The sequence below is a fragment of the Acipenser ruthenus genome, chromosome 7 (genome assembly GCF_902713425.1).
Source record: "Acipenser ruthenus chromosome 7, fAciRut3.2 maternal haplotype, whole genome shotgun sequence".
NCBI classification, from domain to species: domain Eukaryota; kingdom Metazoa; phylum Chordata; class Actinopteri; order Acipenseriformes; family Acipenseridae; genus Acipenser; species Acipenser ruthenus.
The window spans coordinates 11,163,495-11,180,244 of NC_081195.1; the positions used below are offsets into that span (position 1 = coordinate 11,163,495).

A 16,750-nucleotide genomic window follows, 5' to 3' on the forward strand; every position below is an offset into this window, starting at 1 on the left:
TTTGTAATTTAAGGCTTCCACATGTTCACAAGAAAAAGGAATGAGCTGTGTTAATGTATAAAGTTAAAAGATTCTGATCAGACTCCAGTCTCTACTACTTAATTGACAAGTGCAGAGTGTAGGACTGGTCTAATTTGAGTGCTTGTCTGCTGTCCTCGTGATGGCAATACATAAACAGAGGTCATACATTTGAAAACATGAATTTAATAGCCACAGTTAATTAAGAAAGTGTGTAGAATCATTATTGCTGAAACCAGATGGTATTGGATTAGCCAATAAAATTACACATAATTTGCTTGTCATTTGTACAACACAAGATAAACTGTACAATGAGAATTATTTGGTTATTACTCATGAATTTGTATTGCAGTAGCTGAGACAATGTAGGTAAGATTCATTGGGATAGAATGAATCACCCTGACTGATGTTATATAAGTAGTGATTTAATTCCACCATGATTTCAGATCATTTGAAATACCTGCACTTTTTATCTGGGACAGCTGCAAGGTTGGTAAATGATTTAAGAGCTTTGCTCATCATAAAAAGACCCACAGTGTGATTTTTCTGAGCAGCTTCACTGTAGTGTATATGGCTGAAATTGCCTCGGAGACATTTCTGTAGCCTTCCCGCAGCACCTTCTTTACAACCCATCATTGACATTATAAACCTCCCCCATGTCGCAGCATGCCTCATTTCTCACTGAAGTACAATTTATTGAATAGATCGACCACTGAGGAGGAGGTTATTTATGTGGACTTAAGAGAGAGAGATTATAATGGTATAGCTCCATTTATAATTGAAAATCCAATAGGCTAACCATTTAGCAAATGGGGAAGGTTGTGCATAGCAGCATCAGAGACCTTATAGAAACAGTTGTCTGTATTTTGTGTCTGCCAAGGACACTTGATTAAATATTTGTGTCTCTGTCTGTTTCTTCTTAGGGCTACAAGCACTTTTTTTCAAACTTACCTTGTGTAGCTTAGCAGAGGACTCTTTATACAGGCTGTGTAATCCATGTTTTCTAGCAGTTTTTTTGTATTATTTTTGATGTGTTGGTTAAAATAGTCACCACAGGATTACTACATTACTGTGAATAGTTCTACAATAATCGGAATAGTTATTCGACCTGTAGTTGATCATTTAAAAACCCAAACTGTAGTGTAAAGGCTGGGATTTGGATGGCATACATCGTTGTGAAATACTTGCTGATCAAGGGGTTGTATGACTTTCCAAACTAAGTAGTTGTCTGAATGGACCAACCACATGTTTCCCCATGCCATAAGGAGCTGATTAGAACTTAAATGTCCTCACTGGTAGATTGAATTTAGATAAAAAGTAACATATAGTGGGCTTAGATTTAAGAGGAAGGATATAACAGTTTCAAAGACTTTCTGGTACCACTTTAAAATAACAGCCAGTTATCAAAGGAATTCTTGCCAGTCCATTAAAATTTGCATGGGTTTGTGACTCGGAGAAGTTCAAATCTTTACTTTTAGTAAACATGTCCCTAAGCTGTACAGAGCTACATTAACTTGTCTGTCATTTATTTTTTCCTGTCAGTATACATCTCCCCACTCCGATCCCTAACCTTGTCTATGTTCTTATCAAGAAAACGCTGATGTTTTAAAATGAGGTTTGCATGCTGAGCTTGAAGACCTGCCCTTTTCAGACACTATGTGTAGTGTTGAGTCTGTAATTTTATACTGGGTAAATCATTAAGAATTGGCTAATTTACTTCTGAAAAATTCAGCATGAATTCCCTTCCAAGGAATATAGGCAGTTGATTCCACAGCAGCAATAATTAATTGATAAACAGTTCACATTAAAAAAAAATAAAAAGGAAAAATAAAGGGATCACAGGGTTTTTTTCGTTCTGTTCATCAATGAGGTTATTTTTTTATAGAGACTGCCAGTCATTTGTCTGACTGGGGCTTTGGTTGTTTATTACCATGTGTGGGTGGCTGGAAGTGCATGTTGTGCTGTTGGTGGTTTGATACCGACCCCCTCATTGCCTGGGTTACTCTCAGAATGACGGCATACCTGCGGTTGGTTATTTCCCGGTGATCGCAGAAGATCAAAATTGCATTTTCCTTGCAGTTGTCCTAATGTACTGTTTTTCTAGAATGCTTACACATAAAGATATTAAGGGTGGCATAAAACTATCAATAATTACAGATACTTTTATTTTTTCTTTTCATTGCAGAGTTCAATTAAGCCATCTCTGAGGAGTTTGGTAGTTCCACTAAGAATTGTCTAAAATTCTTAAATTTAGTTTCTATAAATGTAGATTAACGTCAATACTGTTAATGCCTTTGATAAAAGTATAGTCTCTCTTTCACTTTGAGGCAACACAGGGTGAGAAAGTCATGCATCTGCCCAGATTGTTATGGCCTCTGCAATGTGTACATTTGACGTCTTGTGCTTAATCTTAATTCATACTTTTCAAGTTTATTCAACCTATGTGACAAATCTAGGGCACAGCATTCACATTTAATTGTATTTCCTTTCTTGTAACCAAAAAAACATCCTAGAGGCAAAAGGACAGTGGTGTATCACAGCATGGCATTGGATCTAGTTTAGCTGACGAAATATATTTGCTGTTGAGTTTACAGTTTCAGTACCAAGTAAGTAATAACTTCTTGAGTCATACATTATCCAGCATATGTTTGATAAAAAACCAACCTAGCTAAACCAGCCTCTGCAGTGGAACTCACATTGCATAGGGCAGGAGTCTTGACTAGGGCATAGATAAGAAAGTTAATTTCGATGGGAATTTTAAACGTTTAAACGTATGAACTCTAAAGAAGTGGTCAAACGCTGAATAATATGATAGACGTATAGCCGGTCACGTGACAAATTTCACCAAACCTATATTTTTAAATGTATTAATTTTACTAATTTATCATCATATACAGTAGTCTGTCGCATATCCGACTGCTGTGGTGCCACTGTAAGGGCAGATATTATTATTTGCAATTGACTCCAACTAGTTTTTACAATTAGTGCAACAGAAAGATTGACACTGGGGCGGGTTTTATTCTCTGTCGATCTGGCGCTTCATTGGTGCACGCTGTTCATGCTGTAGTGGGCGTGGTATGGTATCCAGTCCACGGGGGTAAGAAAATTAATGACAAGCGTTTTTTCTGACGTTTTTGTTCTATTTTTAATAAAATAGCATCTCTAAACAGGAACAAGGCGAAGCCACATTTGGAAGTATTTTAAGGAACCAGACGAGAAGACCATGGTATTGTAAATAAATAATTATGTCAAACAAAATTGCCGTACCACAAAAGCGCAAGTTCAGTGTTTCACCATTTGAAATGAAAATATTTCATTAATAATAAACAGAACACTCTAGGTGGCGACTGACATTTATTTAGCCCTTACATCCCTGTGAAATACGTATAACACGATTTTAAAAGGACTTTTTTTTTTTTTTTCAATATTAATTCAGAGAACGCATAAGTGTAAATAAATTATGTATAGGCTTTTATTTACCAGTACATTTATACGCAAATCATTTGTTTAAAAACAAAATAGATGTACTTGATATCTATGTAATTTGTCAACAGAGGGGGATATTTAATGGATTTCCCAGTTATGGCACCGATCCCTGGACAGTAGAGTTAATATTACTCTTGCTTCATTTTTTTTTTTGAACAGGCTTTGCGATGTTAAAACAGTATTTGCTTATTTAGGGTTTCTTTGCTTAGATACTAACCAGGGCTGCCGGTATGCATCATAATGTAATATAAAGATTTTGTGTGTATGTAGCTATGGTTTAAACGTTTAAAGGCTGACACCAGCATAGCATTTAAACGTTCATAAAAGTTTACCAAAATCACATCCCTAATAGTTAAACCTGTTGTCTTCTACTTGAACCTTGTGTTCAGTTTTTTTTATATTTTTCTCTTGCCCTACTGTTTTGATATATTTTACATTAGTTTACCTTATTATCAGCGTGGCCAAATAGGACGCATGAGATTTAACACCCCCAGGCAATCAATGAACACAGTATCTCAAAGCTTATGTTCTGCTGTGTCCCACTCTTAAAGGCATATGGTTTCCATACAACTGAAACATCAAATAACTTGCTTATTTAATACAAGTTGTTTCACCATCACTGAAATATGGGTGGTATTTATTTGGGGCAGTGTTAGAACTAAGTACTTCACAGCAGTGCTGTATGAGGCCCCAGAGACGCAAAAGGTACCTGGAGAATATTTAATTCCCCATTTTCTGAATCTGTCACCAGTGACTGTTATTGAGCCTACGTTTGAAAAGTAACAGCTGTGACTGCAGCCTTATTGAGCAATCTTGGGGAAAACCTTAGAGCTGAACCATAAAATATTTGACAAAGCTGAGTTGAAGAGTAAGTAGTGAGGTTCCAAAAAGTATAGAGTTATACATCCCCACGTGTTTTTAGAGTTTAAAAAAAAAAAAAAAAAAAAGCATAGCAAGTGCTCTGGCTTTTTTGTTCTGTACCACGTCATGGATCGTTATTGCTGTGGTACCTGTTTGACAACGTGGACAATAATCCTTACACCATCAGTGCACTAGAAAAGCCATTTTGAAAAGAGCTTTGAAACAACTTTTTAAAGTTAGTGTAAAAAAGGTGTCAGGATTTTAACAATGAAAAGCAAAATGAGATACGTTATTTAAACAGTTGCATCAAAACATGGGGATGTATAGCGCTGTATTTTTAGGAACCCCGCTACTTACTCTTCAAGTAAGGTCCCCAACCCTTAAGTGTCTTAATGAGGAAATATAAAAGTACTGGACATCCTGACAAGAAGAGTGGGAATAAACATACTGAAAGGTGATAGATGTAAGAGCAGATCTATGGTTCAAGTGCTCTGCTGTTTTTGGGTAAGATGTCGGTTTCTTGTACTGTAGGACTGTAGTTCCCTTTACACATGAAATAAATACGAAATCTGAATATATTTCCTGTCATATATTCACATCTAACATATCATTTCGCAGATAAAATCAGCCAACTTAGAAAAAAGAATGGAGCTCACAATATCGGAATTTGACTTTAATAAGACAGAACTGGGGCTAATTGGCGAGCTCATATTATAAGAAATAGGAATTGATTGATAACCAAATTCATATGTTTTAATTAAGTTCAAATTGAAGATTGGTTTGAGTGTTTTTCAAAGTATTGCCTTTTATATCTTACTACTACTGTGAGGGTTTTATGTAAAAGCGTATTTCTCCTGGGGATCAGAGGCCTCCAGTAGAAATCCTCAACTTTTAATACAATGCTCTCCCTAAGAAAAAAGTGAACAGACACAGTAGTCTGGAGTCATTTTTGGAGTACACGGTACTTTCTTGGCATTTCTAAAACAATGGTGTTTTCAATTAGCACAGCCTCCTGAACAACATAAATAGCATTAAACTTGCTGGGAGATGAGACTTGCAGGTCTTCGTTAGGATTTCCTGACGTTTTTCATTGGTAGGCCTGAATAAGTTTAAAAGTTTAAGACAATTGGGTAACAGAGGAAGCAATCTGGAATTTGACCCCGATTCCCCTTTGTTCTCACATGAATTGGGTGATTTAGTATTTTGATGACCCATGTTATTGTGGGTCTACTAAGCAAAACCAACTATTTCCTTTAAACATAATCTTCTGATTTATTTAAGTTTTGCACTGAATTTGTGACATGCTTATTATTTGCTGCCCAAGGCAGAGATCTTTTCCCTTTTCTGATTTGAAACTGGCAAGGGCACATCAGCTGGTGGTTTAGGGTCACATGATACGTCTTGTAAAAGTTTCTGCTCTTTATCATGATTGCTTTAGATTTTAGGATTTTGTTTTTTTTATTTTTGGGTGTACTGCTTTTGAAAACGTGTACAAAGAAATAATTTTCATTTTTAAGCTCATCCTGCACACATTTTAACACAGTCAATGAACCAAAAGCAAGTTTACCATGTGGAAGAAAAAAATGTGGTCGTGCTCCAGTATTTGCCAGAACACAGGCTTGGTTTTCTGCCATATAGTATCACCTTGGTGTCAACCAGTAGTATAGTTTTATTCAATATTGAGGAATAGAGAAGTTTAATGCAAAATATTTTTTGAACAAAAATTATGTTTACACCTTTTATTGAGAGTCCTGTTTTCTCTCAAATGTCTTGCTTCAGTACCACTGCGCCACCTACAGACCAAAAGTTACTTACCGCTATAAGTATTGATTGATAAATGATTTAACATTGCAATCCTGTTGTGACCTTTCCTCTGGGATTATCACATCCCAGATCAATAGGTGTTTAGAAAAACACCTCCTGCATCGCATTCCATCAACTCATTCATGAATTTGTATGTGCCGAAGAAAGAAAGAAGAAACATGAAAAGTCAAATAAAATGTCTTCCTCTTGACGACAGTGTAGACATAAATTCATCTACTGTGCATTTTTATCTGTCACTGTTTTTCTATTTTATAATGAAAACCAAACAGGCTAGTGGCACAGTACTTTTAATGCCTAGAATTAAGATCTATGTGACAGGACTTAGGCTTGTGAAAAGTGGTGTTTGTGAAAATTCAATTGGTTTAAATTGATAAGCGCTCTTACTGTCATTCAGGTTTGTTGCAAAATGCTTCATTGAAACCAAAAACACATGACAGTTTTTTTTTGTTTTTGTTTTCATGCTAAATGATCTTTTAACCCTTGCTAGCAGAGTGTTATTTGTCAAATGCCTTACCTGTGAATGCTCAGGGTATTCTCATTTTGGTTGTTTCTGTATTTATTGGTCCAAAGATTAAGAATTTATGTAACAAGCTGGAGTAGCTGGTAGTTTTAGAAACAAGTGTTCTTTTCGGTGGAATCGTGGTACCCTGATTGCTGTTTAGCTGCTGCAATTGAGTTGCCAGGCAACCCTCTCGAGTTGGTCTTGTTTCTCAGCTTATAGGGACTTGCAGTAAACATGGATCAATCCCCAGTTTGGTCTTTCTTTCTAGTTCACAAACTTCAGTTTGAGACCAATTACATATTACAGTGTTACTCTGATGTAAAACGGTGTGGTGCTAAGATCGTTCAGAGAATCCATAGAAAAGGCAGCAATTGAAAGCCAATCAAAACACATTTTCCAACACCAAGTTTCATTTGAAAGACAAAATGTGCTAAACTTTTAAGATGACATGAGTCAGGCCTAATTCACCTCCCACTGTGTCGGATTTTGCGAGATTAATTTCAAGTGAAGACTGTGGGTGAGAACACAATTCAATACACAACTGTGAGAGGAGTAGCTATGACATGCACATGTAAACACTGTGGCAATTGTCTTTTAAAGTGAAGCTTGTGCTTCACAGTCATATCTGAAATACGTCATGTGTTGAGTGCTTGTTCTTTCGTTTTGACAACATGCCGCTAGTCATAGTGAAAGAACAAGACCACACCACCACAAAGTCTGCACAGTAATTTTACAAGGTGTTCACATGAAGATGTAACTGTGCACTATTGTAGTTTTACAATTCAGGACAAGATCATAAAAGCTCAACCTTCAGACACTTCCCACCCAATGCATAATAATAATGATTTTGATATATCTTCATCTCAAAGAAGTGGGAGTCTGTAGAAGATCATTCACATCTTTATTTATATCATTTTGGTGATATATAATGTATTAGTTTAAATTGATTTACAGCCGATGAAAAATATTGGTGATACAACTGGAATTGAAATTCAGCCTGAAAAGAAAATCCTGGTGTTTTGTCTCAGCTTTGGTTTGCTGTTTGTCGCATGTCATGCATGAGTGGAAATGCTGCATTCTCTGGGGAGCACTAACACCTCGATTTGTAGGTTGTTTATTTCCTTATTCTCTGAGCTTGGTGCTGTCAGATGTAAAACTGAAGCTTGTAAACGCAGATTATAATATCAATAGTCATGTGTATTAGGTAATGTCCTAGAATGGAGATCATTCTGACCTCTGTCTGTTACATGTTGCTACGTGAAACTGCATCGTGGCCTTTGGGCATATTTTAGGGGGGGAGGGGTAATCTCTTGTTCCTTTTCTGTTCTGAGCTGATGCCTTTGGGTCCCATTTGATCTTGACTGGCTAATTTAATTAGAATTATCCCTTGTGGTCAGATGTGCCCTGCTTTTGCAGCCTGTATAGCAAATCTACAAGTATGCAGTTTTGTTGGTGATGCCTTTTATGCAGTCAGTAGTTTTATTATTTATTCTGAGCAACATTGTGGGTCAGTGTTCAAGCAAGTTTGCAGCAAGCCTGCCAACTGAATGCACACCAAGACTCCTTTTTCGGCACATCAGTCTGTTTTGTTTTCTATTGATATAGAAGGAAAAATATCTGGCACAACTAGGTTAGAGAAAATTCTGACTTTGCTTGCCTTATAACTCTGTTGCTGTTGCACTTTCTTATGTCTTAGGAGTCAAAGCATGGCACTGGCTTCAAAGCTGGTCAGTCAACAGGGAAAGCCATTGGTGGGTTAATGGCAAGAAAGAAGACTTCCAGTAACCAAGTTACTTTCTACTTTCAAGGCTACCTGAAAGTAAAGCTTGTGTTTAACATTATATGGTTCCTTTATATCATTTTTAAAATGAAATGAGAATACATGTTTGCTGCAACGTACCGTTTTCTTTCGAACATATATAGCAATGTAAGTGCATAAAGATTGTATGGAATTATTTTAGAAACACCAGCTATTGCAAGTATTATACCAGCTAGTTACTTTGTAAGTCTGTAAAATAACTAGCTGGTATAATATTTGCAATTAAGAAGTTGTGCCTTCTTAAAAGGTAGAACTGGCTTCATTTTGGATTGAAAAGATGTGTAGTTGTTTGTGGTCACCCTGCAAAACAGTGGAGCTGATACACATGCAACAACCCATGCACAACCATACACACTTACTAAAATTTATAATAGAAGATTCATGCTTATCATCAAGACTAATAAAAAGCAGAACTAAATGGACAGGAAAGTATGCCTTTTCTGACATGGAACTAAGGCCACCTGAAGTGAAAACGTCAACTGTTTTGAAGGATTTTGAAAGTCTAAAATTATGTTCTGGGCTGCTTGCTGTTGAAATATTTTAAACACCTAGATTTCTTTCCCCCTAAAGGTCAAGGATAACCTGTACTCTCTTCCATGCCAAAATTTTACAGGGGAAAGTACACATCTGCTGTCTGTACAACTTCCAGCTAGACTGAGAAACATGTACCAGTGTTAATGTTAACTAAACATACCAGGTGCATTAGCCTTTTGCTCCTGGTAGACCCTAAAATGTTGTTGTGGAAATATAATCTTGAAATGCTTAAGCCTGTCAGTCAGATGTTAAACTTTTAGAGTTACTTTGACGTGATAAAGGAATTTATCATGATGTACAGCTAGTGGAATAACCAGGAGGAAGAAAAAAACATGACTCTCTTGTAAATAACTTGTCAGGCTAACCTCCCAGGCACCCCCACAATGCAATTTCTGCATCAACATCAGTCAGGTCTAGCCCGGTCAAGCTAATGCTTATTCACTTAGTCGCCTGGGGGAGATATGCTTTTCAGCTTATCACGTTTTATTAACCAAAGCACTCCAGTTTTAATCTTTGATTTCCCACTCTGAAACAAATTAGTAACAATAAATAATTGTAGAACCTGTCTTGTCAAAATTGTTTCACTGTAAAGACACAGTTAGGAAGTTATTGATTTATTTGTAGAATAATGTGTCACATTGTCATGTAGACAAAAGTTTGTGGTTGTGTATTCTTTTAGCAGGCTTGTAAATCTGGTAGTTTCTAGCCTCCCACTGGGTACTGGATGGTGGGATGTTCGGGTAAGGGCATCATCTCTTGGTTAAGGTAATGCTAGGCTTTTATATGTGAGTTAAGCCTTTTCACCTCCTACCTTTTTCAGCTTTCAGTAAATGCATTCTGTCCTTGATTTTTAGGTTGTGAAGCCAACATGTAGCTGTAAGTTTATTTCAGTGTTTATCTCTTTTGACCATCAGACAGCCTGTGAGTCCCATGGTGTTGCCACCACTCAGTCCATTGTGTAAAGACCAAAAGAGAATAATTAAACACATTTCCCAGAGACTAGAATACAATCATTGTAATGATTTCTTTTTTTAGTAAAGTGTTTTGTAGCTCAGTTAGTTTCTGTTGGCAAGAAATTGCAAGCTCACCTCCCCAGCTGGTTTTGGATCTTAAGCTCTAAATATATATCTGTCTTATTGAGCCCCTGATATCATACATTTTGTTAGCTTTATATTAAATTTACATTCAAGTCATTAGCCCTGGTCTGCTGACCAATAAAACACCCTGATAATTAGCAGGGTAACAGCCTAGGACTGTCAAATTCTCATTCAGTAAATTACAGCTCATAAATGAAGTGGATAATCTCTGCAAATTAATAATTGGTGTGCACTTACAGTAAGAGTTTGTTATCCAGCTGAAATACTGTATCACACTGGGTTCAGTTAAGCTTTAGAAACATCAGAGCTTGAACAAACATCAACCATTTAAGCACAGTGATCTCAAGTTGTTGTTGTTGTTTTTTTTTTTTTCTTTTGGATGAATAGTTTAGTGATTTTATAAAGGCTTCATTGTGCATTGGTACTAGTATAATGGTAGAAGGAGCAGCATGCACCTGGCTATTCAGTTGGTGGATTGTTTTATAGCAATTCTTCTGGTAAAACATTTCGCAAGAATAGCAGATAAAATGCCACATTGTCCCCAATGTTATCATTGTCTAGGGCTGGTAGATTACTAACATTATTATTATTTATTATTATTATTTATTTCTTAGCAGATGCCCTTACAATTGTTAGAAGATATCACATTATGTTTACATACAATTACCCATTTATACAGTTGGGTTTTTACTGGAGCAATCTAGGTAAAGTACCTTGCCAAGGGTACAGCAGCAGTGTCCCCCACCTGGGATTGAACCCATGACCCTCCGGTCAAGAGTCCAGAGCCCTAAGCACTACTCCACATTGCTGCCCATGTTTAGCTTCACTCTTCTGAGGGGTTTTGGGAATTCCCCACACAGGAGGAGGTGGAAGACTAGATCTTTTGTAGCAGATTGGGAATGCAATCATACATCACACACATTTAAAAAAAATAAAAAACACAATAACAGCAGTGCAGAATTGACTTTGCATGGCTGCTCCTCTCCACAGAACATACCAGCCTTGTTTTGCAGGTCCCTGTCACAAAGCGCAGACTAGTGCCAAATGAATCGATTTGGCTCAGCAGCCAGCTTTTCTGTGTGTGGTAGATTTAATTGATGGATCTTTAGCTCTATAATGCTGACCTGTGCAGGAGGCTGTGTAGTCCAGTGGGACCCACTAACCTCATTGTTTTTCCTCAAGGTCTATATTCTCATCCATACCCAAGGGTCACACTCCAGTTCAGAGTGCAAGACCTGCCTGACATTATTGGATCATTTACTGTCAAGTCATTCCATTGCAGAGAGGCCATGGAATTCCAGTGGCCTACCAGAGAGCATGAAACTTGCTTTTGTAGTTTTAACCAGCTGATTCTGGTAATTTTAATAATAAGCAAAAGTCATGATCTACCATGTTATGTCTGTACTGCGGGAAACCATATTCAATTCTGAAGCTCTTAGGAAGATAGTAACTAGGTCAACTAGAAATTTTACAAGGGCATATGTAGTGGTAGGCAGAGAGATAAAGGATATCAGTGGCCAGTGTGTGAAATCCATATGAAATGAACTGCACTGTTATATCAACACAGGTAAAATGCAGGCTTTAGAAATACTAATTAAGAGGTAAACAAAACAGAGCTGCTTTGCTCTCCAAAGCAGAACACAGTTTGAGAGAACTGATTCAAGAAAGTGAGATCTCTATGCCCCTAAATTGTCTGATTTCTTTCACTTTCCACAGCTCTATAATACTGTTAATTTCTGTTTTATTCCAGGAGGCTGCTACTTTTGCAAGAGAGCAGGGCTTTGAGGTGAGTTGACTGACAATTACACACTAAACAGATTCTAAAGGATTATTTTTGCTGATAATGAAGTTCTTTTGGACAGTGATTGATGTGCTATTATACTCTCCAGGCCTTGCAGCAGTTGCCATGGAAACCTGGCAGTCGTCATGGTTTCTTTGTTCAGCCAGCTCTGTGTTATGACGCACTCTGCTAGGTCTGCACCCAGCATCGCCTACAGATGTTTATTGAATTTTGAAAAGCCTATTGGGAAGCTGAGAAGTTGGGCATGGTTTCAAGTTGCCTCTGCAGATACAGGGTCCATCAGGTTGCTTAGTTAAAAAGCTACCTCATTAGCTTCATCACACTCCATGAGGATTCATTGCTATAGCAGTGGTGTGATAAAAGACTAAATTGTGAAGTACAACGCCATTTTAATAACTTAATCACTGCCACCTGTGGTTTACGATTATGTAAATAAAGTGGCTCTTAGTATATACAATGTTTGGGCATAAAAAGAGAATCTGATAGAAGCAGCTGTTTCTTTTTGCATTTAAAAATGATTCTCTGATGAGCAGATGTAGGTACAAATAAGTGAGTAATTATGTATATAATATAGTATCTGTATGTATGTATGTATCTGTATGCTGTGAACACTTTCGTTATGAAGCATGAATTCATTAACCTTAAAGACCAAAGACCTCTAGCAGCAAATGGACTGTGGCTAAATGGCCAGAACAATCTTCTTTCTACTAATTTACAGTATATCTAAGCTCCAAATCTGCATGAGCTACCCTCAAGGGAATGTAAATTGGTATATCTATTTGTGTACAGTGCTGATCATTTTAGATTTACTCAGTATCTATTATTGGAAAAATGGTACAGGGCAGCTGATACTCAACTTGATATATTCAAACAGATACAGTGGTTTGTTTCTATTTAAATATACTCCTCCGTATTACAAAACAGGCTCACATCATCTGATTTACCCACTTTAAACTTAGAGCAAACAAAACCAGAATGGGTTTTGTTGGTCATTCACTTTGGATTTCAATAAAGAAATTAAGAGGTAAAAGTCAAGTGCATAAATGCATTTAACCAACTACTATAAATCTCTACATAAAATGGGTTTTAGATTCTCGAGAAATGTAATTAGACATTCAATTAGATTTAGAGCAGTTTAGAGATTTAAAAGGAACATCATCTGAATTAACTACAATGTTTAGTTATCGGATACAATGGGTTCTATTCAGTTTATGTAAACAGAGGCAGATCTAAATACCTTGTCATTTTCATAACCCTGGGTCGATTTATTATTAAGTTATACTATGGCTGTAATTGTATATCCACTACTATTAAGATCAATTGAGTATTACCATGTATATCTGAACAGCCAGAAATAAACTTGCAGGCTGTTGTCAGTGTAACATCTATCCATTTTCTTGATTGAATAAAAGCCTGCTTGTTATTAAGCCTATTTTCATCATAAGTGGGGAAATAGCAGTGGCAGTGATGTTGTATATTTTAGACCATCATTAGATCAGCCTAAGGATGCAATATGATGTTCATCTGCCTGCTATCTCTGAATTGGCCTTTTGAAGTATGATGCAGGTGAAATGGTGATTTTTAATATTTTATTTGAGCAGTCTCAGAAACATCATATAATAGATCACATGGAAATATTTTGTTGGGTTTATTACAGTAACATGAACATTAAGCCCAGCATACACTTGGAAACATGTTTCTTCAAAAATTGTCAGAAAACTTTAAGCAGCACGTGATCATTCCTGCTGCATGCTAATAAAAAAGGAGGTGTCTTATTGCACCGAGTGGTGCTGCACTTATAATTACACTAAACCCCTTGTGAAAGAAGGGGAAAGCACAGGAACAGAGTTGTGTGGACAAGGGAGTGGATCCTAAATCGTGAGGATGCCATTATCCTTTAAATGAGCTGCACAACATGTTTTGTTGTTTCTGGAAACATCCAGCAGACACGAGGAAACATTTTGTCTGGAAACATATCTCCTCGTGTATGCAGGGCTTAACATGCTTAAGATACACCTTCAATGTGTATATATATATAATATATAATAGGCACTTTACAGAGCGTTTAAAAGGGACAAAGTACACAGAAAGAGTACTTGGAACTGCAAACATGTCAAAAACGAAGTTAGAAAGGCCAAGAGAGAGATGGAAATGAGCATTGCTAAGGGGGCTAAAACTTTTTCAAAAAGTTTTTTTTCCAGTATTATAACAGCAAGAGAACATTCAAAGAGGAGGTTAAATGTCTAAGGGATACAAATTGCAAAATCACAGACGAAGAGAAAAAAATAGCAAATATATTAAATGATTACTTTTCACAAGTTTTTACAAAGGAGGATACAGACAACATGCCCCATATGTTGATCTGTTCCTAAATAACTTTAGCATAACAGAGGCAGGTGTTAAAGGGGCTCGGAGCTCTTAAAATAAACAAATACCCTGGGCCGGATGAGATCCTCCCAAAGAAATGAAAGATGTTATTTACAAACCTCTAACCAAGATCATGCAACAGTCTCTTGACACAGGGGTTGTACCAACAGTCTGGATAATTGCAAACATAATACCAATCCGAATCAGGTAACTACAGACCAATAAGCCTGACTTCTATTATATGTAAACTTATGGAAACTATAATAAGATCCAAAATGGAAAATTACGTATATGGCAACAGTATCCTGGGAGACAGTCAGCATGGTTTTAGGAAAGGGAGATAGAGTCTAACTAACCTGCAATGGATAATTGCAAAGCATATGACATGGTTTATTTAGATTTCCAGAAAGCTTTTGACAAAGTCCCGCATAACAGATTAATTCTCAAACTGAACACAGTAGGGATTCAAGGAAATGCATGCACATGGATTAGGGAGTGGTTAACATGCAGAAAGTACTGATTAGAGGAGAAACCTCAAAATGGAGCGAGGTAACCAGTGGAGTACCACAGGGATCAGTATTAGGTCCTCTGCTCTTCCTATTATTATTTGTTTATTTAGCAGACGCCTTTATCCAAGGCGACTTACAGAGACTAGGGTGTGTGAACTATGCATCAGCTGCAGAGTCACTTACAACTACGTCTCACCCGAAAGACGGAGCACAAGGAGGTTAAGTGACTTGCTCAGGGTCACACAATGAGTCAGTGGCTGAGGTGGGATTTGAACCGGTGACCTCCTGGTTACAAGGCTGTTTCTTTAACCACTGGACCACACTGCCTCCTAATCTACATTAATGACTTAGATTCTGGTATAGTAAGCAAACTTGTTAAATTTGCAGACGACACAAAAATAGGAGGAGTGGCAAACACTGATGCAGCAGCAAAGGTCATTCAGAATGATCTAGGCGGCATTCAGAACTGGGCAGACACATGGCAAATGACATTTAATAGAGAAAAGTGTAAGGTACTGCACGCAGACAATAAACATGTACATTATAAATACCATATGGAAGATAATGAAATTGAAGAAGGAATCTATGAAAAAGACCTAGACGTTTATGTTGACTCAGAAATGTCTTCATCTAGACAATGGGGAAGCTATAAAAAAGGCCAACAAGATGCTCGGATATATAGTGAAAAGTGTTGAATTTAAATCAAGGGAAGTAATGTTAAAACTTTACAATGCATTAGTAAGACCTCACCTAGAATATTGTATTCAGTTCTGGTCACCTCGCTACAAAAAGGATATTGCTGCTCTAGAAATAGTGCAAAGAAGAGCGACCAGAATTATTCCGGGTTTAAAAGGCATGTCATATGCAGACAGGCTAAAATAATTGAATCTATTCAATCTGAACAAAGGAGACTATCCAGCGATCTAATTCAAGCATTCAGAATTCTAAAAAGTGTTGACAATGTTGACCCAAGGACCAAAGGACCAGAAACAAGGACTAGGGGTCACAAGTGGAGATTAGATAAAGGGGCATTCAGAACAGAAAATAGGAGGCACTTTTTTACACAGAGAATCATGAGAGTCTGGAACCAACTCCCCAGTAATGTTGTTGAAGCTGACACCCTGGGATCCTTCAAGAAGCTGCTTAATGAGATTCTGGGATCAATATGCTACTAACAACCAAATGAGTGAGATGGGCCGAATGGCCTCGTTTGTAAACTTTCTTATGTTCTGGGAATGCAGGTGATTTAGACAGGTCTTCCAATCTCATGCCTGTCCATTACCAATTATGACAATCTGTTCACTAAAATAACCTGTCACCTAAGCTCCCAAAACTACACACTACTATAGTAACTACTGTAATTATAAAATGTAGGGACAAAGTAGAAATAATAATAATGTATTAATTTGAATGAGTTAGAAATCATTATTTGTTCACTAGCATAGCAAATAACACAGTGCTCCCCCTTTATAAGGCAGCCCTTTATACTGCGGAACAGGTTATAACGCGGTACGGTCATGGCTCCCATTAAACTAACACTAGTATTCTCGTTATAAGGTGGAACACCAATAGCACCGTCTCTTAAATATGGCTCCCGACTACAGCGTTATAAAGGGAGAGCACTGTATTAATAATAATAACAAAAGTTAAGTCATTTACCAGCGGTTTTGTTAATTAATGATTTATTTAGAGCTTTGTCTTACTACTTTTAAGATTTTGCTTTATATAATTGTTTTGGATCCAAGAAAAAAATAAACAACTGAAGCATATGCTTGTGATCTTGCTGTAGCAAGACTATAAAAAGACGGAAATAGTTGATTAAGCCAGCCCATTCTATAGTTTTATTGCACCCTTGGGCTACAGACTTGACTGTGCCTGGTTTAAATTCAGTCACAGTGACAAATTGCTTTTGCTGTTGCCTGCTAACCACCA

The 16,750-nt window shown here is 37.1% G+C and overlaps 1 protein-coding gene across 4 annotated transcripts in view; it reads left to right on the forward strand.

The window, feature by feature from the left end:
- Positions 1 to 16,750, forward strand: part of LOC117415758 (adenosine kinase-like) — a 126,768-nt gene that overhangs the window by 93,598 nt on the left and 16,420 nt on the right. For all 4 annotated transcript variants that reach the window (XM_034026529.3, XM_034922167.2, XM_034026531.3 and 1 more), the window contains exon 8: positions 11,892 to 11,927. In XM_034026529.3, coding sequence (XP_033882420.1) covers positions 11,892 to 11,927 — 36 coding nt within the window. The remainder of the gene's footprint in view (positions 1 to 11,891; positions 11,928 to 16,750) is intronic.